Raw genomic sequence first — 23018 nt, 5'->3', positions numbered from 1 at the left:
AAACACCACACACACACACAGCGCTGTAAAGGATACGCACTAACTTCATGTTGGTGGCTGCAGGAGCATTACATTCTGGACAATTGGTTTGGAACTGAAGCACCTGTAACAAATCAAGATATCTGTAACATCTGGTGTTATTATAGTCCGTCTATTATTGAGAAAAGAGCCACAATATTCAAGTAGAACTGAAGAAAAAAAATAAAATGCCATTTTGGATAAAAAGTAAAAAGGAGGGTTTTAATTTTGACCCTTACGTATTTATTCACCCAAACCCCTTCTCTCCATAAATGTTAAAATATTTTGTAATATGCATTTATTTTGTCACCGTTTATAAAGTCAAGATTATGCACCCCCACCGGTACGGACCCTCCCGAGCACAGGAGCCCAGACTCCAACCAGAAAGCAAAGTGGGAGGACTGGAGCCTCAAAAAAAAAAAAAATAAATAAAAAAAAAGGTACGGGAACCAAATGTCTGCAGGACAGCCCTGAGAGATCACAGCTTCCCACAGGTGTTCCTGCCTGGCCAAAGGAAACACGAAAACTGAAGAGTGGTTGGGGGCCTACTTTAAAGACTTTTAGGTAGATTCAGTAAGAGTTAGGCCGGCTTATCAGTAGATAAGCCGACCCAACTCAGAATCTGCGCCGACTTTTGTTTAAGTGTATGCTCAAACACAGATACGCTTAAACATATCTAAGATAGGACGTCTTGCGCCGTCCTATCTTAGATTGCAATATTTCGGATGGCCGCTAGGTGGCACTTCCATTGCGGTCGACGTAGAATATGTAAATTAGTAGATACGCCGATTCACGAACGTACGCCCGGCCGCCACAGTACATTTACGCCGTTTCCGTAAGCCATTATCAGTCCTAAAGTTATTTCATCTATTAGATGGAATAGCAATGTTAAAGTATGGCCGCCGTTCCCGCTTTGAGATTCAAAATTTCTACGTCGTTTGCGTAAGTCGTCCGCGAATAGCGATTTACGTCCACGTCAAAATCAATAGGCCCGTGCGGCGTACTTAGCCGCAATGCACACTGGGAAATGTAGGCGCCCGCGCAGTAAAAAAAAAGTCAAAAACGTAAGGTCAAGCCTTATTAACATAAAACACGCCCCACTTACACACATTTGAATTCGGCGCCCTTACGCACGCTTTAGGCTACGCCGCCGTAAATCAGCAGGCAAGTACATATTGAATCATGTACTTGCCTAGCTAACTTACGGCGGCGTAGCCTAAACACACTAAGCTACGCCGCTGCAAGTTTAAGCATATGTACCTGAATCTACCTATTTGTGAGGAGTTTCCTGCCGTCTGGTGGAAGGAGCCATGATCTCAGGTGCCATCCTGCACACACAGGCACTCTAGGCTGACAAGCTCACAAAGATGCAAGTTTTGTGGTGCCGTCATATGGAGTTCAAAGGAGGCAGCAGGTCACAAAGTTTACTTCATCACACATACAGGTATGATGCAATGGGAAGACACATTTTAGTCTCCAAGCTTATTTGTACCATATCTGTTGAGCTGGGCAATTCTGCATACCGCTACACATGTATGGTGTGAAGAGGTCACCCTATGTACTCTGCTCAAAACATACATATGGGGTGCAGAAGAAAATGTTTGCATGTTGCTCAGACATGGTATGACTGAATACATAAAACTTATACCTGCCTAAGGCTATCTATATGGAGGACCTACATTTGTAAGGTAGAAAATATTTATTTAATAAATATATATATATATATATATATATATATATATATATATATATATATATATATATATATATATATATATATATATATATATATATATATATATATATATATATATATATATATATATATATATATATATATATATCTCTCTTGTAATAGAGATGGTGATAGAATGAGCAACAGGAAGGAAGGGCAGCTTTAGAGATGGAAACAAGGCCAGACAGTCCTTTCTGCACCTTGCTCTACATTCATGGACCCCACTAATGTGCATCCCAACCCCTCCCACTGTTCTTTACAAGCAGCCAAAGTTTTCAATGTGTCTTTAGCAGTAACCAATGGAAAGCTGTTCAGCCAGATCCAACCTATCCCAGACAGTACACTACCTTACCTCATCACGGAGGTCTTCAGCATCATCCTCACTTTTCTCTTCAGAAGTTTGCTTCTGGTCAATTGTGCTCTGAAAAAAAAATAATAAAACAAACCTCCACTATAAAACATTTTCAATTAAAAAGATGTGTAGAAAATAAAATAATCTCCTGAAAATGGCAGGTGTCTGGCTGACTTTGTCAGTGACCCAGAACAAGTGTGCATCAAATAGACAGTCAATACTTCCAAGTTGCAATATATATATATATATATATTAGTAGTGGAAGATATCCCCGTCAAACATTCCCTTCTTCCCATAAAGAAAATCACCCAATATTCCACGAGGAGGAATATTCCTGGGATCGCCAAATAACCCACACATGAGCCAAAGCTTACTGCTGGAACAAGAGAGACTTTAATGGTACAACACCTAGCTTATATGTAGTTACAAAACTGTTCCAATGACAATCTCCGCCCCCCCTCACACAGTGGGGGCTCCCATACAGATTATAGGCAGACACTTTGGAGCCGACCCTGTAGACACATTTAAGGGTAAACACAGGTCTTCTTCACACACACACACACACACAATAGATCAATTATCCTTTAAAATAGGGAGCTGGCTGGGGATGGGACATTAACATTTCAACAGTCTGTTAGGCAGAGGAATGAGTCACACATGAAATCACCTTTTACCTCCAACAGACACAGCATTAAACTAGCAGGGAGAAATAAACTGAAGCATATAGGCAAAAAGTCCTTCACAATATATATATATATATAATCACACACACACACACACACACACACACACACACACACACTATATATATATATATATTAATTAGAGCTGCACGATTCTGGGCAAAATGAGAATCACAATTTTTTTGCTTAGAATAAAGATCACGATTCTCTCAGGGCGTAAAAGATTTTACATTTATACAAAAAAAAAAAAAAAAAAAAAAATGATATATATATCCAAAAAAATTGCATTTAAAAAGACTGCTGTGCAAATACAGTGCACCATAAAATATTGCAACAACCGCCATTTTATTCTCTAGGGTCTCTACTAAAAGCAAAACAAATATGTATAATGTTTGGGGGTTCCAAGTAAATTTTCTAGCAAAAAAAAAAAAAAAAAAAAAGATTTTAACTTGAAAAGAGCTGTCAGAAAAAGGTCTGGTGTTTAAGTGGTTAAATGTTTTTAATTTACATACAGAAGTCAATTCCTTTGATGTACAAGTCAATGTGATACAATGTTTAGACTTAACATTCCACTGATAAAAGAATGTTTTCAAAACTTAGCAGGCTGCCCAGACTTGGCCAGACTTAGACTTTTGAATGAATGAATGACTTGTATAGCGCTACACATACGAACTAAATCGCCTCTGGGCGAGAGGAATTTTTTTTGCATACCAAAGTGCAGAGAGAAAATTATTTTCGCAATGGGGATCTCTCTCTCTCGATCTCCTCAGGTGGTCTGGTGCTAGAACACTTGCTGTCACAAGGAATGTAGACATCCCTTGTGATAGACATAGGCAGTGACTGGTACTCTATATGGAGAAATCTGGGGTTAAGATGACTCCAGATCCCTCCTCTGCACTTAAAAGCATTTGATCACACCAATATCAGTGTGGTCAAATGCTTTCCATTTTTTACACGACCCCTCCAGCTGCCAATTAGCCACTGATTGCTTTTACAAGAATCAACCATTGGCGTCAAACCCTGCTACGGGAACACACACAATATGCCCTAGCAACCTACTATGCCTCCATGCCCGTTTTATAAGAACGTGTTCAGAAATGTTAGTCCAAGTACAGGTACACTTTGCGTAGCTTAGCTCACCTCAATTCCTAGTAAGGAGTCCTGATCTTCGCTTCTCCTGTAATGTGTTACTGTGAGTTCTTCATCTTTGTGAGGAGCAAAAGGATTCTCAACAAAACTGTTCCCAGAGGGGTCATCTAGAATCTAAGAAACAAATATTTTATGTACCAAATTTTGTAAAGGCATTATAAAATCATCCAGCCTGCATAAAATGTGTATTGATCATATACATTTCTAGGCGTCATTTATAGCTCTATAGTATAGAGTAAATCTTCACATACTGTCAGTTTGTATCAAACACGAGGCGAGGCACAGCACAGGTTAATGCCATGACCTCCTTCTGTAGTACAAGAAAATTTCTTGTGAATAAACCACGTATCCTACAACCCCTGGATCTTAGTCTAGTGCAGACGAGAACTACACAAAAATTATGACACAGAAAATGTAAAACTCATGAATATCTACTTAACATAATTTAGAAGTGTACAATTTAAGCAATAGTAAAGCCCCCCCCCCCCCCCATTTAAAAATAATAAACATGTCATAGTTGCCTGCTCCGTGTAATGGTTTTGCTCAGAGCAGCCCTGATCTTCCCTTTCTCTGGTCCTTTTCAAGCTCTCTTGGCCTCTCCCTCCTGGCGAGTGCCCCCACAGTAAGCCGCTCGCTATGGGGGCATCTGAGCCGAGGCTCCATGCGTCAATTCAGACACAGAGACATTGTTCAGCCCCGCCCCTCTCCCCCAACTGGCAAACTGACTTTAAATGACAGCAGTGGAAGCCAACGGCGCTGCTGCCGTGTCTCAGCCAATCAGGAGGGAGAGTTCTGGACCACCCAGGTACTCCAAGCACAATCACTAAAGGGAGATCAGACTCTGGCAAGTATTGGGGGGGGGGGGGGTGCTGCTGCACTCAGAAGTTTTGTAAACTTAAATAAAATAAAAACCACACACCCCTTCTGCCTTTAGAACACAGAGGGTGGGAGGTCACATCTTGATTGAGGGCTGACCCGCCTCCCATAAAAGCATGAGGACACAGACTATAATGGATTTCAAGAGTCAGGGACTCCCACAAACAAGATAACACTTCTGTAAATGCTACAACAGTGTTCTATACTACACATGCAGCAATCAACTAGGAGGTTCATCACACCTGTCACCTTGCCAGCACCCTAATCATCTTACCTGGTACCCCACTGCCACCTTGCCAACAGCCTACCTCTGGTCATCCTCACAGCGCCCCCCCACTGCCAGCTTCTAAACACCTGCATTGACAAAGCAGCACATTGCAGTGTTGAAAGGACAAGAGTCTCTTCCCCCACAAATGTGTTGTGGTGGGTAACATGGTGTGGGGATGAGGGGGCATATTGATATATGGAACACTAAATTAGCAATAAAGATGCCACACCTGGTGGATGATTAAAGGGTTACTAAACACACAATAATAAAATCAGTCTGTATGCAGTAAAGCATCTTCGTTATACGCCTCCCTTAAGCCACGTACACACACAATTAGATTTTCTGCAGATTTTTGTCTTCAGATTTACCAAAACCATATAATATGAGGTCAAACCTTAAGAGTTTCAATTTGTATGCAATCAGGCAGGTTCCTTGCACTACATGGTTTTTGTAAATCCGAAGACAAAAATCTAGTGCAAGGACCTGCCCGATTGCATACAAATTGAAACTCTTAAAGGTTTGACCTCATATTATATGGTTTTGGTAAATCTGAAGACAAACAACGGCAGAAAATCGAATAGTGTGTATGGGGTCTTAGTGTGGAACCTAAGGGGTTAAACCTCTGCACTGCATAAAATGGCTGTTTGATCCCGTCTTCTCTGATCTTCTCCTTCCACTGACTCAAAAAAATAAAAAATAAAAAAAATAAAAAATAAATGATGATTTTTACAGAGCCTATAGAGTCAGGCTGCACATACTCAGTTTGGTGTGCATTGCTAGAGCATTTTTTTTCCCCCTTGGGGAGGGTCCATGTGATCAGCACATGCCCAATAAGCACTGTCCAGACACAGGTCAGGGGTCCTAAACCCTGATGGGACAATTGTGGGAGGAAAAAAAAATCCAAGCTTTACTAAGCACTGATTGAAGTCACGTGGCCACTTTATACAGCTGACTGGGCAAAAATATAAATTGATATTTTTTTTATTTACTAAAATAATTGCATTTCCACGTTGTGTACTGAGAGACCAGATATAGTGCATGCAGGTTCCAGGTTTAGCAACACCACAGATGGATCAAATCTCAGCTGGTTCCGTAGGGAACAGCAGAGATTCAATCCATGGGCAGGCCAATTGGATCGACTTGGGTGCAACCAGAATGTTGGATTTTTAGCATGTGCTTGCCAGCTGCTATAGACACTAGCAGTAATTACAGTTTTCTCCCAGCAGGGATGGCTCCCCATCCCCCCCCCCCCCCCCCAGGAGAATAGCTCCAAAAGAGGGGATTCTCCCCATCAATACGGTCTGTATTGGAGGAAATCAACTGATTTTCCTTTCCAGCAACCCATGGTTGCAGGAAAGAAAAATTGCATAACCTATGGCTTGCTTTAGCCAAGTTCTCAGTGAATTATTTTTTCAAATAGAAGAGCAATTACTATTACATTCTGAGCAATCCTAGACTTGTCTACTCACAAATGTGAAGGGCGTTTCCCCAGCCTTTAGAGACTCAAGTTTTGCAATGAACTCCTCAATCTTGTTTGCGATTTCAGCATTTTCAGCCTATGGTGTAACAGAAGAGATATTACTCAGATGCATGTTGCTTATGTACGGATAATGACAGACTGCTTGACTGAAGGGGAACACAAAACAAGGTTAGAACAAGTAATTAAATCTATAAATTAGACAAGATTTGTTACACTTGGGATCACTTGTTAGCCTTGGGTTACTTCAGCACCGCTATAGCAGAGTAGAATGCCCAATCCCTAAAAACCTTAACAGATAACAGCATTTGTATGCTTAACATTCTACAGTCACTGCCCAGCACAGTGCCTACTTGCCTTCATGTTCCCGTTACTAATAAGCCATAGGCACCAGCATAGAGCAAGGTACAGGGAGTCTCTAGCAGACTTCTTATTTCCGAGAAGCCACGTCCATACACATCAAAATGTCCTGTACTGAGAAATAGGACGGCTGCTTTGGCTTCCTGTCCTCCCTTCTAGCTGCCGTTTAGAAAGCTCCAAAGCCTTCCGAAATATGTACTGAGCAAGAGACACCCAGTATTTACAATAGGTGGTCAGAAAAACACTCTGACAAGTCACTCAGATTATTTTTTTTATGAAATACAGACAAGACCAATGAGTAATGTCTACGCTACATTAAATTCAGAATTGTCATTTTGGCATTAAAGTGGTGTATAAAAAAAAAATAAAATAAAAAAAAAAACACCCCTGCAGGACAAAGTCATAATAAGTTAGGATGCACCGCATCCTAGCTCATTATGAAATACTTGCCTTCGACCAAAGCTGTTGCAGCTGTCCCCACACACCGCTGTGACTGGCTTTGCGGGCTCTAGAACCACGATTGGCTGGAGCCACAAAGACGTCCCACCCATGCATGCGTGCAAGAGTTGCCGGTCGCGGCTCCTTAAACGCCACAAGTGAGCCGTTTCTTCAGTGCGCATGTGCCAAAGACATTGGCACATGCAGATACAGCGAATCTCCTAAACTGCAAGTTTAGGAAATATTCATGGTACCTACAGGCAAGCCTTATTATAGGCTTATCTGTAGGTAAGTGGTGCAACAGGGTTTACAACCCCTTAAACAAAAACAAAAAAACAAAAAAAGGACTCCATAAGAGAGACTGGAGGTTGCTGCTGCTAAACTCTCCATGTGAACCTTCAAGGTTGTCCAAGTTGCTGACCGGTAATGACAAATTTTCTGACAATCATTTACAGCATGCTTATCCTAGGTCAGCTACTCAAGAGTCAGACACAGCCAGGCAACTGGCATTTCAAAACGAGGGGAACAATGACATACAAAAAAAAGTGGAGAATGGTCTCTAGAAGCATTTTAACATCCTGTGAAAATTAATTCTGTAGGCACTTGTTAAAAAGTGGTTGTAAACCCTTTCCACGGTTTAGGAGATATTTGCAAAAGAGACTGGGCGCCGATGTGCGCCGTAGACAACACCGATTGTGCCATGACGGGTGGCTCCGGCCAATCACAGCGCCGAGATACCCAGAAGGAAGAGGGTGAAAGATGGATGCTTCGTGGAGGCATGGAAATTGGGGACATCGCAGGCTTTAGTTTAAGGCAAGCGACACATAATGGGCTTGTATGCGATGTATAGTAGCCCATTATGCTTTAACTTTGCAGGGAAACAAAGAGGAAGTAAAACCCATCAGGGTTTACTTCCTCTTTAAAAAGGTGTCTACTTCAATTGTGAATACAAGCTTTAGAAAAGCAAATCCTGCATGGAGACCTACTTTATATGTACAGCACAACAAATGTTTATAGCAGAGGAAAAAAATCCATCTACAGCACTGCCCCAGTGTGCAAAACTCAAAAGGTTGCACAGTTAGGCTGGGTTCATACATATGCAAGTTGGATGCAGTAAAACGTATTTATTGACAAATTCTTCACCACTTGCCACCCAGTAGTAATTTTACTGCTGGCATCCCTTGGCACTTACTGGTTTACAGACACAAAATGGTCAGAAATACAGACTTACCCTGCGGAGTGGCTGCTCCTGCTGTAAACCCGAAATAGTTCTTTCCAAGAGTCCTTCAATTGTTGTAAGGGCTAAAGAGAAAATAAATAAATAATTGTATGTTAGCTAGGACTAAATACAGCTTCCCAAAATGTAGGCACTAGATCTAAGAATTAAAGTGGTTGCAAAAGTTAAATAATTATTACTGCCAGCCCCCGTTCTACCAAGCAATCCTACACTGTGTACATGTTTCCCCCCCAAAAATTGTCCCTGTAAAAGCCTCCCCCACCCACCCCAAATTTCTTCCCTTCTGCCAATGACATAGCCATGGATCTCGTAGAATGGGCCCCAATTCTAGAAGGAATGCAACCTGACGCTTTGTAAGCTTCACAGATAGCTTCTCTAATGCATCTAGCAATAGAGCTTTTAGACGCTTTGGACCCTTTCTTGGGGCCACTGAACACTAACAGCTGGGAGGAACGCCTAAACCCACTGTATTTCTCTAGATAAAGTAGAAGACCTCTCGTTACGTCTAAACAAAATCTTTCCTCCTCCGCATTTTTCGGAGAGGTACAGAAACTAGGCAGGACTACTTCCTGGGACCTATAAAAGTTAGAAGATACTTTGGGTAAATAGAAAGGATCAGGTCTAATCACTACCCTGTCCTCTAGAATCCTCAGGAAGGGATCTTTACAGGAAAGGGACTGCAGATCAGAAATCCTTCTCCGAGGTAATAGCTAAAAAAGGAAATACATTTCAGGGAAGCTGCATGCAAAGGCTCAAAAGGAGCCCTTGTTAGAGCATTTAACAACAAAAGATAGTTGCCAAGGAGGCACATGTTTGACGACCATGGGAGCATGTCTAGACCTGGCTGAAAGGAACCTCCTGACTAATGGATCTTCCGCTAGCCTCTTGTTTGAAAACACAGACAGGGCCACAACCTGAACCCCAAGGGTGCTGACAGATAGTCTCTTCTACACTCCTCTGTGTAAAAAATCCAATACACAGGGAGTGGAAAAAGAAGCTAAACTGGATTTCCTTTGCCAGGAATTAAACGTTTTCCAAACTTTCCCATAGATTCTTCTAGTTACCAACTTGCGGCTGTCCAGGATAGTTTGAATAACTTTCTCTGAACACCCTTTCAACTGTAAGATGCGCTGCTCAGCCTCCGGGCCGTCAAATGGAAGGTCTGAGGGTTTGGATGCAATACTGGTCCCTGATGGAGTAGATCCTTCTGATCTGGTAGAGGCTAGGGAAGATCCACAGAGAGAGAGAGAGTCTTCAGAGAGGAAAACCAACTCCTCCTGGGCCACCAGGGGGCAATCAGAACCACTTCTGCCCGATCCTGAATAATTTTTTTAACCATCACAGGTAGGAGGGGAAAAGGAGGGAAGGACATAGGCCAGAGCGAAATCCCATGGGAAGGAGAGAGCATCCCGTCCAAGGACCCCCGTCTCTCTCTAGTGAGAAAAATGCCGGCAGCCTTCTGTTGAGATTGGAGGCAAAAAGATCCACTGCAGGAAGGCCCCATCATAGCACAATCTCCTGGAACGTGCCCTGATGCAACTCCCAACAGCTGGGACTGACGCGCACTCTGCTCAGAACCCCTGATGTATTCTCTGAACCCCTGATGTGGACTGCTCTGAGGTGACATTGATTTCTGCCCAGGACAGAATCTGCTGTAATAGCGTTAGAAGTGACTCCGAACGAGTGCCCCCTTGTTTGTTCAGGTATGCCACCGTAGTGGTATTGTCTGAAAAAAAATCAATAGGTCTTTCGAGCCGAGCCTCTCTTGCAGAGCCAAGAGAGCTTTCCCTACAGCTAGTAGTAGTTCCCTGGAGAAAAAAAAAGCGGCAGAATTTTAGATTTTCTGGAACAGGGGAATTGACCCCTTCTGTTTCCCACATGGAGACTAGATTCAACATGGCTTGCCGTCTTTCTTGGTTTCTCGGCAGATGAGTACTTTTGAATTCCAACCTGTAACCCCTTTCCAACGTTTGAAGGATAAAAGGAACTGTTGGAAATCTCTGCCCATTCTTTGACGAAATGGGGATTTTGGAGGGGCTGAAGTAGTAAAGGGAGTCCCTTTTGCTTATCTTTGTTAAAAGACCACTTTTTCTTCGCCTGTTGGTTCCAAAATTAACTTTGTTCTGGAAACCGTGAAAAGGCTTCTTATTCTGTGGCTTATTCTTTTGAGAAGGGAACCGTTTACTCTTCTCAGAGGAACTAGCTAGGACCTCCACCAAGGAGGAACCGAATAAGAGCTTGCCTTCAAAGGGAATGCTGCAGAGCATTGGAGACCAGGTCCCCCCTCCCAAGACTTAAGCCAGATCGCTCGCCTGGCTGAATTAATGAGCGCAGAAGACCTAGCTGCAGCTTTCACAGAGGATGCAGCTGCATCAGCCAAGAAGGCTACTGAATGGGAGGGACTCCCCAATTTCCTCTTTGGGGGTGTCGGATGAAAAGAGATCATCCAGACACTGAAGCAATACATCCAAATTCCTAGCCACACAGGTGGATGCTACAGCTGGCCCCAAAGACAAAGCTGAAGCATCCCAGGCCTTACGCAGCAAACAGTCGGCCTTCCTGTCCATTTGCTCTTTAAGGACTCCTGAAAGGACAGGTCTGACTTTTTAGAAACCTGTGACATAGGGGCATCTACCTTAGCACATTTAAAGAAAGTCTGTTTAATTTTCAGGTTGAAAAGGAAATCTTTTGTTCCCTTTAGACTGGAACATCCTCCTTTCAGGTTCTTTCCATTCTGAAAGAATCATATCTTGACTGGTGAACTGGGAAAGTCCTTGATTTGCGCCCCTGAAGACCCCTATACATTATATCCTGCACAGATTGAGATGCCACAGCAAATCCAATCTGTTCAGAGGCATAAATTGATTTTAAAAGTTCATCAATATCCTCTGCTGGAAAAAGAAACTTGGGGTTACCCGCCTCCCCCACTGATGCAAAATCCCCATCAGATGAGGAGCTTGGGTTCTCCCCTTCTTCCGGATCTGAGGTATAGTGTGAATCACTGATCTCGGACCAAGGGGGCCAACTGAAGCTGAAGGCTCTTGAGTTCTGGGACCAGAGGAAGAAGGCCCCAGACCTACTGCCCTGTCATTGAAAGGCCAGAAGGAGGCTAGCACCTCCTTCATAGAAAACATTAACTCTTTTAAAGAGGTAGTCTCCGAACTAGCCCTAGATGGAATACAATCTTCACAAAAAAGCCCTTTATATCCATCAGACAGCCTGGCTCTACAGTTTCCGCATTTCTTTTTCATCTGTCTATCCTAGAAAAGAACAGAAACAAGAGCCATAAGAAAAGAAGGCCCATACAAAAAAAGTTCCCAGCTGCATAAATCACAGACAAGGGCTTACCTTGGGGGCAGTATGGGAACCGGAGGCTGCTGCTGGTTCCATCCGAGAGGGTGCTCCCTCCTCAGGCCTGTCCTCAAGCTCCATTGGTGAGTGGATATTGGCCGGGGAAAATAGGCTGCTGTCCCAGGCAGCATGTCCTCAGTGTACTCCGCCGTGTTCCTTATGAACACAGCGCCGGAAAGGGTGTCAAGTAACTTCCGGTTCCGGCGTCATCTTGCCACGTCACCGGAAGTCCTCTGACGCCATTTTGGTACACCTCAGTGAAGCCGAGGAAGACAAGGCTTCCACCAGGCAGAGATGGAGAAAAACCCGAAGGAAGTTGCCACCACCTACACAGGTAAGCAAGTACCTCCAACAATAGGGAACCCTTCTGGCCAACTGAACACACCCAGGACTTGGCCACAACCAGTACTGGATGTTGCCAGAGCAAGGGGGGGCGGGGGGGTCTGCCAACCACAGTTCCCAGACCATGGGGGGGGGGGCCAATCATCTCTTAAGTAGATGTCATGGAAGGTGCGAAGGGGGGTATGGGAAATGTGGAGCGTAAAGTCAGGATACCTCAACTGTCAGACTTTGCTAGTCATCATGGCAAGAAGGATTTAGCAGGTCCTGGTAAGACAACAAGGAGGATAAAATCAGGGGCGTAACTAAAAATCACAGGGCCCCATAGCAAAATGTTGTATGGGGGATTTTAGAGAAGTTAGAGGTTGAGGCAGCAAGATTTGGACAGCCATTGGACATGGGTCCGAACGGATAGTTCAGAGTCCAGGATTAAACCTTGGCCAAATCATCGGATGGGCTGATACACGTCAGGTCTCATCCCAGAATGAGAAGAGTGCTTATCCATGGCTCAAGAAAGACCATGCAAGGGAGTGAACAACAAAACTCAACTGTAGTCAAACAATACAAGTACATTTATATCCAGGAGAAAAGAAATGTACACACAAGGGCTGCTATGAAGACAATTTATGGATGTTACAATATTCAACCCAATACCAGAAACACAATTTACAAGCAGACAAGATAATTACCTCCTTTCTGTGTACAAGCTGGAATCTCAAAATCAATCTCAGGGATACGCGTTGTTGCATAATCCGTTTTTACCACCTCACGGTTGATATCCTGTCCAGAGAAAAAAAATTATGTGCAAAAGTCACATTGAACAAAAATAGAGACATACAACACATGTTGATCTTTCATGTAAAAAAAGCTCTCATTTAAGACTCTCCACATTTATCATACTAGTCAAACATAAGATGGTAGTCAATTCGGCAAAAAAATAAATCCTACTTGACATTCATGGGCTCACAAAGAAGCCGAGTCAACAGTCAGAAACCCCATTCCTCATCCATGGAAGACTGATGAGCAAAACCCGTATGATGAAAGACGTTTTTCTGGGACGAGTTCACTCACCACACTCTTCTTGTAAATGAGAATTTAAAGTGGTTGTAAACCCACTTTTTGTACTTTTACCTACAGGTAAGCCTATAACAAGGCTTACCTGTAGGTAAGGAGAATATCTCCTAAACCTGCACGGTTTAGGAGATATTCCCCTCGCAATGCGCTGCGGCGCATGCGCAGGGGGGGGGGGATCTACGGCGAAAGGACCGGCTGCCGCCGGACCTTGCCGAGTTTTAAATCTCCCGCACGCGCGGGAGTGACGTCATCGCCGATCCAGCCAATCACAGCGCTGGAACGGCGATACCCGGAAGACACGCCGAGGCAAGATGAAATCTCGCTTGGCGTGGACCAGGCAAGTGTTACACACCTCGTTCCGAGGTAAGTATTTCACAATGAGCTAATATGCGGTGCATATTAGCTCATTATGACTTTTGCCTTAGAGGAGAAAAAAAAATAAATTAATAATAATAATTTGATGCGGGTTTACAACCGCTTTAATGGAAAGAACTTGGGATATTTGGGTGACTACCAGGACCCAAAATCGGCAACTTAAGAAAAGAGGATCCTGGTAGCAGCAACTCAAGATTAGTCCGTACCACATCCACCAGGATGTGCAAGACCGTCCTGGACCCTGCAATTCTGCCTGGGAGGACTTGTCCACAGTGGATTCCTGATCCTCAGGAGCTTTTTCATCCTGAGATATTTTCTCAAAGGGGGGGGGGGCGAGAGAGGAGTGCCCATATTTGCATTCAAAGCCAGCAAATCAACCAGGTGTCCCAACTCTGTACAGCTCCAGACGTACTGTGCTTGGGAACCGATGAAAATGGTGCTCGCATCCTCTTCCACTGAGATTCGAAGGAATATACACACTAAATTATAGGAGTGTGTCTATAGGGGAACATTTGACCATTCTACCAGAAGTGCATTTGTGAGAGCCAGGCACTGATGTTGGATGAGAAGGTCTGACTTGCACTCCAATTCATCCCAAAGGCGTTTTAATCGGGTTTATTACTGGGTACAGGCCAGGTAAGTTCCTCCACCCCAAACTTGCTCATCTCTGTCTTTATGGACCTTGCTTTGTGCACTGGTGGGCAGTCATGTTGGAACAGGAAGGGGCCGTCCCCAAACTGTTCCCACAAAGTTGGGAGCATGAAATGGTAAAGTGGTACTAAAGGTTCACACAAAATTTATATATATTATTTTTCATACTTGCCTCCACTGTGCAGTTCGTTTTGCACAGAGTGGCCCTGATCATCCTCTTCTGGGGTCCCACTGCTACTCATCCTCGCAATAGCTAACCCCCTCTGGGAAGCTCTCTCTCCAGGGGGTTACCTTGCGGGCACGCTCCTGTGTCATTCACTTGGCGTACATAGACGCAGAGTGTATGATTCGGTGCCGCCCCCATCATTGGATTTAATTGACAGCAGCGGGAGCCAAGCTGCTATCAATCTAGCCAATACAGAGCCGAGAAGCCGTGGGGCTCATGCTCACAGAAGTTTGGGGCTTAGGCAAGTAAAACGGGGGCTCATGGGGGGCCCGGAGAACGCAAGGTGTTTTTTCACCCTCATGCATAGGATGCATGAAGGTAAAAAAAACACGAGGCTTTACAAACCCTTTTAAGTGTTCCCTCCACTGGAACTAAAGGACAAAACCCTGCAAGACCACCCCCATACGATGACTCCCCTCCACCAAATAATTTGGACCAGTGCACAAAGCAAGGTCCATAAAGACATGGATGAGCAAGTTTGGGGTGGAGGAATTTGACTGGCCTGCACAGAGTCCTGACCTCAACCCGATAGAACACCCTTGCGATGAATTAGTGTGGCGACTGCGAGCCAGGCCTTCTCGTCCACATTATTGGTAGTCAATTCAATATTGAACCCTAAGAACTAAGACACTATTAAAAGGTAATGTGCGTGTAAAGGCAGGTAGGGGTGTGTGTGTGTGTGTCACTTCACTCTTTCTGCAAAATTGTGTTATGACCCTAATCATATGTAGATCAAAAGTTAGGTCATGTTTAATAATGATATTTCAGGCTTCATATTTAAAGAATGTCCCCCCTCCCCTTTTTTCTCTTTAGGACCAGGATCACATTCCCTCTAGTCAGCATACACAGATCCTTACCCTCTTATTCCCAACGTTCAGTGAATATCGGACACCTTGTTCCTGGATCCGCCCAGCAGACTGGATCTCTGTGTTGGTCCAACTACACGAGTCACACGTGAATGAACTGACAATGATCTCTTTGAAGAAGGGAACTTTGGTGAAGAGCAGTCTTGTCATTCCCTGCATGGAAAGCACACAATTCTATGAGAAGCGTTCAGTGTCCTTCACATCAATATGAGCACCAACATTAGAATTACACTGTAAAGCAACCCAAATACAGTGAAACCTCAGATTACATTTCGCAATACGAGCACTTTTTTTAAAGAAAATTTGGACTGTTTGCGAGTGTTGTCTCGCAAAACAAGCAGGATTCAAGTCACAGCGGTGTGCAGTACCACATTCGGCCTGAGGTGCGAGAGCGCTGGAGCCGACCGAAAACACTCTGTCCCCGAGCCTTTCCGAGACTCTCTGGTGCCCCTCACCTCTGGCCATATGCGGTACTGCATGCCATAGAAGTCCATGCGGAATTAATTATTTTCATTTCCATTGACTTCTATGGGGAAACTCGCTTTGATATGCGAGTGCTTTGGATTACGAGCATTCTCCTGGAACGGATTATGTTCGCAATCCGAGGTTCCACTGTATGACAAAACTATGTTAGCTGGCTATTAAAACTGCACAATTAATGGAAAAGAAAAAAAACACACAAACCACCTTTAACCTTTACAACCCCTTTAACTTGACATTTTCCCCCTTACCAGAAACCACGCCTGCGGATCAGTCTCACTAAGCGTAGGGTGATGGGTCTCTCCACAAACCAATCAGGATATAGCTGCCAGCGTTCCAAGGATGACTCGGAATTAAGACAGAAACCTTCATAGTGCAGTATGTGTTCAATTTAAAAGGACATTTTAATAAGTAATAGATGCTATAATTCGGCGTTATTGTCCTGGGAGCAGCGGCATCCCCAATTGTCTCTCCTTACTTACTGCGTGCCCGTGACGTCATCACGTTCCATCCATCGAGACAGTGGCGTTACAAGCGCACAGGAAGTAAGAAGACAATTGGGGATGCTGGTGCGCCCACAACAATAACGCCGATTTATAGCATTTCTCTAAGTGTATCTATTACTTATTAAATGTCCTTTTAAATTGAACATACTGCACCACAAAGGTTTCTGTCTTAAAGTGGGGGTTCACCCTAAAACTACTTTCTAGTATTACAATTTCCCGACACATTACAATTATGCCTATTTTTTTTTTTATGCTGTACATACCTCGGTACAGCTAGTTCACCCGCGGCTTCCGGGTTGCGAATCCCGCGGGAGTGGGCGTTCCTAACTTGCTGGTGATTGACGTGATGACCAAAAACTAGCTCCCCCCGTCGCGTAAGCTGCTTCACGATTGCCGAAAGAAGCCGGACGGTGAGTCGGCGCTATACTGCGCCTGCACACCGCCGTTCGGCTCCTTTGGGCAATCGTGACGCAGCTTACGCGACGGGGGGGGGGGACGCAGCTTACGCGAAGGGGGGGGGGGGGGTTCTCGTTTTTGGTATATCTGCGTGCGGCGGACAGCAGGATGTAAACCCAATTCATGAAATTTGCAGTGGTTTTTATCTCTCTTCAAAGCACGGTGTCCTGTAGCTCTCTCCTGCCCCATTCTTCTATTATCAGCCTGATAACTTCTGACAATTTCTCCAAGACAGGGGGAGGTGCTATTAATAGAAGGGGGAGGGGCTATAAATAGAAGGGGGAGGGGCTATAAATAGAAGGGGGAGGGGCTATAAATAGAAGGGGGAGGGGCTATAAATAGAAGGGGGAGGGGCTATAAATAGAAGGGGGAGGGGCTATAAATAGAAGGGGGAGGGGCTATAAATAGAAGGGGGAGGGGCTATAAATAGAAGGGGGGCTATAAATAGAAGGGGAGGGGCTATAAATAGAAGGGGAGGGGCTATAAATAGAAGGGGGAGGGGCTATAAATAGAAGGGGGAGGGTGCTATAAATAGATGATCAGACTGCTAAACTATTCACAGGCAAGCTCTGTATGTGTGGGGAGGGGCCGTGTGCCTTTCCTCCAATCAGCTGCCTCACACTGTCCAGCAAGAATCCACTCCTAACAGGACATTCACTTTCTAAACAGTATATAAAGCTGAACACAGGAGATATGGGTGTAAAACTTATGTAGGGAGATTTGTTTCATCCCTGTGTATTATCAGAGGCTGGTCACCTCACTGGTGGGTATATGGAGGGATTACAAAGCACTCCATGTGACCAAGGCCTAAACACCCCACTCAGAGTGTCCCATCACGCACACCATATATGATGGCAGATCTAACTCACATGTCTGATGGTTCTATAGGAACAGACCCCCCTTGTACACGCTCCAATCACAGACGCCAGCTCCCCGGCTGTCCTATCACAGCCCTCCCCCTGTACTGTCTCCTCCTCTTACATTCTGGTAGCAGTTCATGCACAGGGATTCGATCTGCTCCGTTTGCTGCTCCTCGTCCTCCGCACTGATATCCCGGAACAAGGCGGACACCGGCTCTGGGGCGCTCAGGACGGACATGCTGACGGTTCTCTGCTCGGCCTCCAACACGCTTCTTCCACCGCACACGTGACCAACCCGGAACTCCCCGGCCGCCCCATACATGTAACTCAAGACCGCCCACTTTTAAAGGGGAACGATCTTATTTTTATGTCGGCAATAGCCAGAGGACGCAATAATGCCTCCTGCGCATGCGCAAGATCAAAACCTTGCAATCGAATAATCATGATGTGACCGGGGGAGGAGCCGAGCACACAAAAATGACTGAGTGGGCGATACCTAACTACCGACTGTTTGTCTGACAGATGTCATGTGACAGGGAGGGGCCATCTCATCCTCCGCCTCTGTAGTAGCAGGCCGTAGTCACCATACAGTGTGGGGGGGGGGGGTTGTGTCTGGGTATGGGGGGTCACTCAGGGGTGTCTGTGGCTATAGATGGGGTGGGGGGGATTGTGTCTGGGTATGGTGGGTCACTCAGGGGTGTCTGTGGCTATAGGAGGGGGGGGGGGGGGGGTGGGGTAGACGGATGTCAGTCCGGGGTAAATCGTACAAGTGTGAAGATCAGGAATCCTTCCATCACTCTCCATGTGCTTTTGTCATTCAACTTCTCTGCAAGATGTGATTGATGTGCAGTGGAACCTCGGATTGCGAGTAGCGCGATTAACAAGCGTTTTGCAATACAAGCACTGTATTTTTAAAAATTGTAACTCGGTTTGTGAGTGTTTTCTCGCAAAACGTGCAGGATTCAGGCCAAAGCGGTGTTCAGTACCGCGTTTGGCCTGAGGTGGGGGGCGCCAGAGCCGAGCATTTCCGTTCGTAAAATCCCGAGGACAGCACGGCCGACTTCTACAAATCTCGGGAACGGAGTCTTTCCGAGGTGTCATGGGCCTTTCCGTCCGTTTCCGAGGCTCTCCGGCGCCCCCCACCTCTGGCCGCATGTGGTATTGCATGCCATTGAAGTCAATGCGGAACAAATTATTTTCATTTCCATTGACTTCAATGGGGAAACTCGCTTTGATATGCGAGTACTTTGGATTACGAGCATTCTCCTGGAACAGAATATGCTTGTAATCCTCCATTGTTTTTCTAAATTATGGGTTACACAAAATTCTAAGAATAAGTTAAAGCGCCTCATATTTTTCTGCTTTATCTTTATTAATTTCATACGTGTGCATATATATTAATCACTGAAATTAAATAAAACATTATTTGTTTAGCATAATTTAAATAAAGATACATTGCATCCTCCAGGGACCTAGACCAGGGGTAGGCAACCCCCTGGCACTGGAGGTGTAAAAGGAGGTGTATTGGTTGGACAGATGAGCAGGGGGAACAGAGGTGGGGCAGAAGGGCAGGGTAGACAGATGTGCAGGAGGTACATTGGTGGGGCAGATGAGAAAGTTGGTTACAGTGGTGGGGCAGATAAGCAGATGGGTTCAGTGTTGGGAGAAAGATGTGCAGGGAGGTACAGTGGTGGAGCAGATGAGAAAGGGGGAACATTGGTGGGGCAGATGAGCAGGGGGTTACAGTGGTGGGACAGAAAAGCAGGGCAGTACAGTGGTGGGGCAGATGACCAGGGGGTTACATTGGTGGGACAGAAGAGTAGGGTGGTACAGTGGTGGGACAGATGAGCAGGGGGTTTCAGTGGTGGGGCAGATAAGCAGGGGGTTACATCGGTGGGACAGAAGAGTAGGGTGGGACAGAAGAGTAGGGTGGTACAGTGGTGGGACAGATGAGCAGGGGGTTGCAGTGGTGGGGCAGATGAGCAGGGGGGACAGTGATCTGAGGTGTGGAGTTGCAGGAATTGGGGCTGATCTGAGGCGTGAGCGTGCAGGATGTTAACTTCTCACTACTACTTAAGTAGTTTACAGCATTTATGTTATTTTTTTTTTTTTTGCGATTGAGAGTGTGAAGTTGACATTTTTTTCCACTGCCCTACTGACACCGACCACTGCTCTACTGACAGCGTCCACTGCCCCACTGACACCGTCCACTGACACCAACCACTGCCCTATTGACACCAACCACTGACACCAACCACTGCCCTACTGATACCAACCACTGACACCATCCACTGCTCTACTAACACTGACCACTGACACCATCCACTGCCCTACTGACACCGACCACTGACACCATCCACTGCTCCACTGACACCGTCCACTGCCCCACTGACACCGTCGACTAACATCAACCACCGCCCTACTGACACCAACCACTGCCCCACTGGCACGTCCACTAACACCAACCACTGCCTTACTGACACCAACCACTGACACCAACCACTGCCCTACTGATACCGACCACTGACACCAACCACTGCCCTACTGACACTGACACCATCCACTGCCCTACTAACACGACCACTGACACCATCCACTGCCCTACTGACACCGACCACTGACACCATCCACCTGCTCCACTGACACCGTCCACTGCCCCACTGACACCGTCGACTAACACCAACCACTGCTCTACTGACACCAACCACTGACACAACCACTGGCACGTCCACTAACACCAACCACTGCCCTACTGACACCAACCACTGCCCTACTGACACCAACCCCTGACACCAACCACTGCCCTACTGACACCAACCACTGACACCATCCACTGCTAAACTGACACCGTCCACTGCCCCACTCACACCATCCACTGACACCAACCATTGCCCTATTGACACCGTTCACTGACACCAATCATTGCCCTACTGACACCAACCACTGCCCCACTGACACCAACCACTGCCCCATCCCCCCACCCCCTTTCCCAAAAGCACTGTGAAAAAATATATTTAAAAAATAAAACCCCACCCCCATCATTGTAAAAAAATAATGGCACAAAAGAGTTGATTCTTCCCAGGGTGGCCAGCAGCCTTGGGAGAATGGTAAGTCTGGAGCACGGCAGTACAGAGACTCTCTGGGACAAAGCAGTGGTCACATGGTTTCTCAGGAGGAGCATCGACCTGAGCAGCAAGAATTTTGTCACCCAAAGGAGAAGTGAGACTGGTGCGAACCGTAGCCAGAATACGATCAGGAGGACTCACAGGAACCGTAACCGACTCTTGGAAGTGGAGGAAATATGTTGTGACAAGGCATCAGCCCTTACATTCTTAGTACCGGGTAAGAATGAGACAATGTAATTAAAACTTGACAAGAAAAAAGCCCACCCCGCCCTTCTGGGAGAGAGGCGTTTAGCCTCAGACAAGAATGTGAGAACGGCACAGTGGTACCCTCGGGGAGATGTCTCCATTTTTTCAGGGCTAAAATTATCGCCAACAGCTCTTTATCACCAATCTTGTAATTTCACTCCGCAGGTGACAGTTTCTTGGAAAAGTAGCCACACGGATGCATAGCTCTCTCAGATCTAGGACGTTGAGACAGAAGGGAGCCAATTCCAGTCTGAGAAGCATCAACTTCAATGATAAAAAGCAACTTAGGATCAGGATGTGCCAACAGAGGGGCAGAAACAAAGGCAGGCTTGAGACTCTTAAAGGCTTTAATGGACTCAACTCTGTGGGTTACCATCCTCTCTGGTCATACCAGGGATGAGAAGTTACGAATAAACTTCCGATAATAGTTGGCAAAGCCAAGAAAATGCTGCAGAGGATGTAAACCCACGGGTCGAGGCCACTGTAGGATTGCTGAAAGTTTCTCTGGGTCCTTTGAAAAACCAGCAGTGGAAATGACATAACCTAGGAATTTAACCTGTTCACAATGGAATTCACACTTCTCATGGACATGAAGCTCTTGGCAGCAGAAGTGGAGCGTGCGGGAACGTCTAATACCCTTTTGAAGGAAGCCACAAATTCTGGGTAACTCAGGACCATGGGTTTTTGCATCTCCCATAGAGGGTTTGCCTAGGCCAAGGCGCTCTCAGAAAGCAAAGATATCACGAAACCTACTTTGCTTCTGTCCGTGGGAAACGCCTGGGCAGCATCTCAAAGTATATCTCAACCTGGTTGAGAAACACTCTGCATTGAACTGGATCGCATGGGGCGTGGTCTCTTATGATGTCACAGTCCCATCATGCCCCGGGACTGTGACATCTTAAGAGGCGGGGTTATTTCGGGTTTGTACAACGCGTTTCCAGGGCCTGGGAGGTTACAAATTCCTGGTCCTGGACAACGTGTTGCTGAAGCTTCCGTCAGTCACAGAAGGAGCGGTGGAGAAGGTGGCCATCTGACCGATGCGTTCAGACATTTTTTTAGTCCGCAGCCCCAAGGTATGTCCGGTTCCAGCAACCATCGCCAGCGTCTGATTCACATGGTGCGGGAATACCTAGGGGCAAGATCAGACTTGGACACCTTTCCCACCGAAAATCCTCTGGCTTACTGGGTCTTGAGGATGGATCACTGGCCAGAGCTTGCACAGTACGCAATTGAGCTACTGGCTTGTCCTGCATCCAGCGTTCTTTAAGAACGCACATTCAGTGCTGCTGGAGGCTTTGTAACCAATCACAGGGTGCGCCTGTCCACCGACTGGGTCGATCGGCTGACCTCCATAAAAATGAATCAGTCTTGGATCACCACCAGCTACCAAGCACCTGATGCTGATGTAACCAAAGAATTATTTTATGAACCTAATGCACACGATAATTTTTCGGCTTGTAAAAAACGTTTTTTAAAAATGTCATTTAAAATGATCGTGTGTGGGGTTCACATAATTTTTCGGCTTCTGAAAAACGACAAAAAAAAATTCGAACATGCTGAATATTTTAACGACGTTTTAAACAATGTCGTTTTTCTGGTTGTAAAAAATGATCGTGTGTGGGCTAAAACTACGTGAAAAACCTGCACATGCTCAGAAGCAAGTTATGAGACGGGAGCGCTCGTTCTGGTAAAACTAGCGTTCGTAATGGAGTAAGCACATTCATCACGCTGTAACAGACAGAAAAGCGCGAATCGTCTTTTACTAACACAAAATCAGCTAAAGCAGCCCCAAGGGTGGCGTCATCCACATGGAACTTCCCCTTTATAGTGCCGTTGTGCATGTTGTACGTCACCACGCTTTGCTAAAGCA

At 45.5% G+C, this 23018-nt stretch overlaps 1 protein-coding gene across 1 annotated transcript in view; it reads right to left on the bottom strand.

The window, feature by feature from the left end:
- ZPR1 (ZPR1 zinc finger) overlaps window positions 1-18114 on the bottom strand; it is a 28947-nt gene extending 10833 nt beyond the window's left edge. Inside the window, exons 1-8 of the mRNA XM_040325367.1 lie at window positions 17899-18114; window positions 15467-15628; window positions 12973-13063; window positions 8588-8658; window positions 6551-6637; window positions 3929-4051; window positions 2106-2174; window positions 37-103 (exon numbers count right to left, since the gene is read on the bottom strand). Coding sequence (XP_040181301.1) covers window positions 37-103; window positions 2106-2174; window positions 3929-4051; window positions 6551-6637; window positions 8588-8658; window positions 12973-13063; window positions 15467-15628; window positions 17899-18099 — 871 coding nt within the window. The 5' untranslated portion in view covers window positions 18100-18114. The remainder of the gene's footprint in view (window positions 1-36; window positions 104-2105; window positions 2175-3928; window positions 4052-6550; window positions 6638-8587; window positions 8659-12972; window positions 13064-15466; window positions 15629-17898) is intronic.
- Window positions 18115-23018: the final 4904 nt, after the last annotated feature.

Source organism: Rana temporaria, chromosome 10, assembly GCF_905171775.1.
Source record: "Rana temporaria chromosome 10, aRanTem1.1, whole genome shotgun sequence".
NCBI lineage: Eukaryota > Metazoa > Chordata > Amphibia > Anura > Ranidae > Rana > Rana temporaria.
This window is presented reverse-complemented; position numbering and strand designations above follow the sequence as displayed.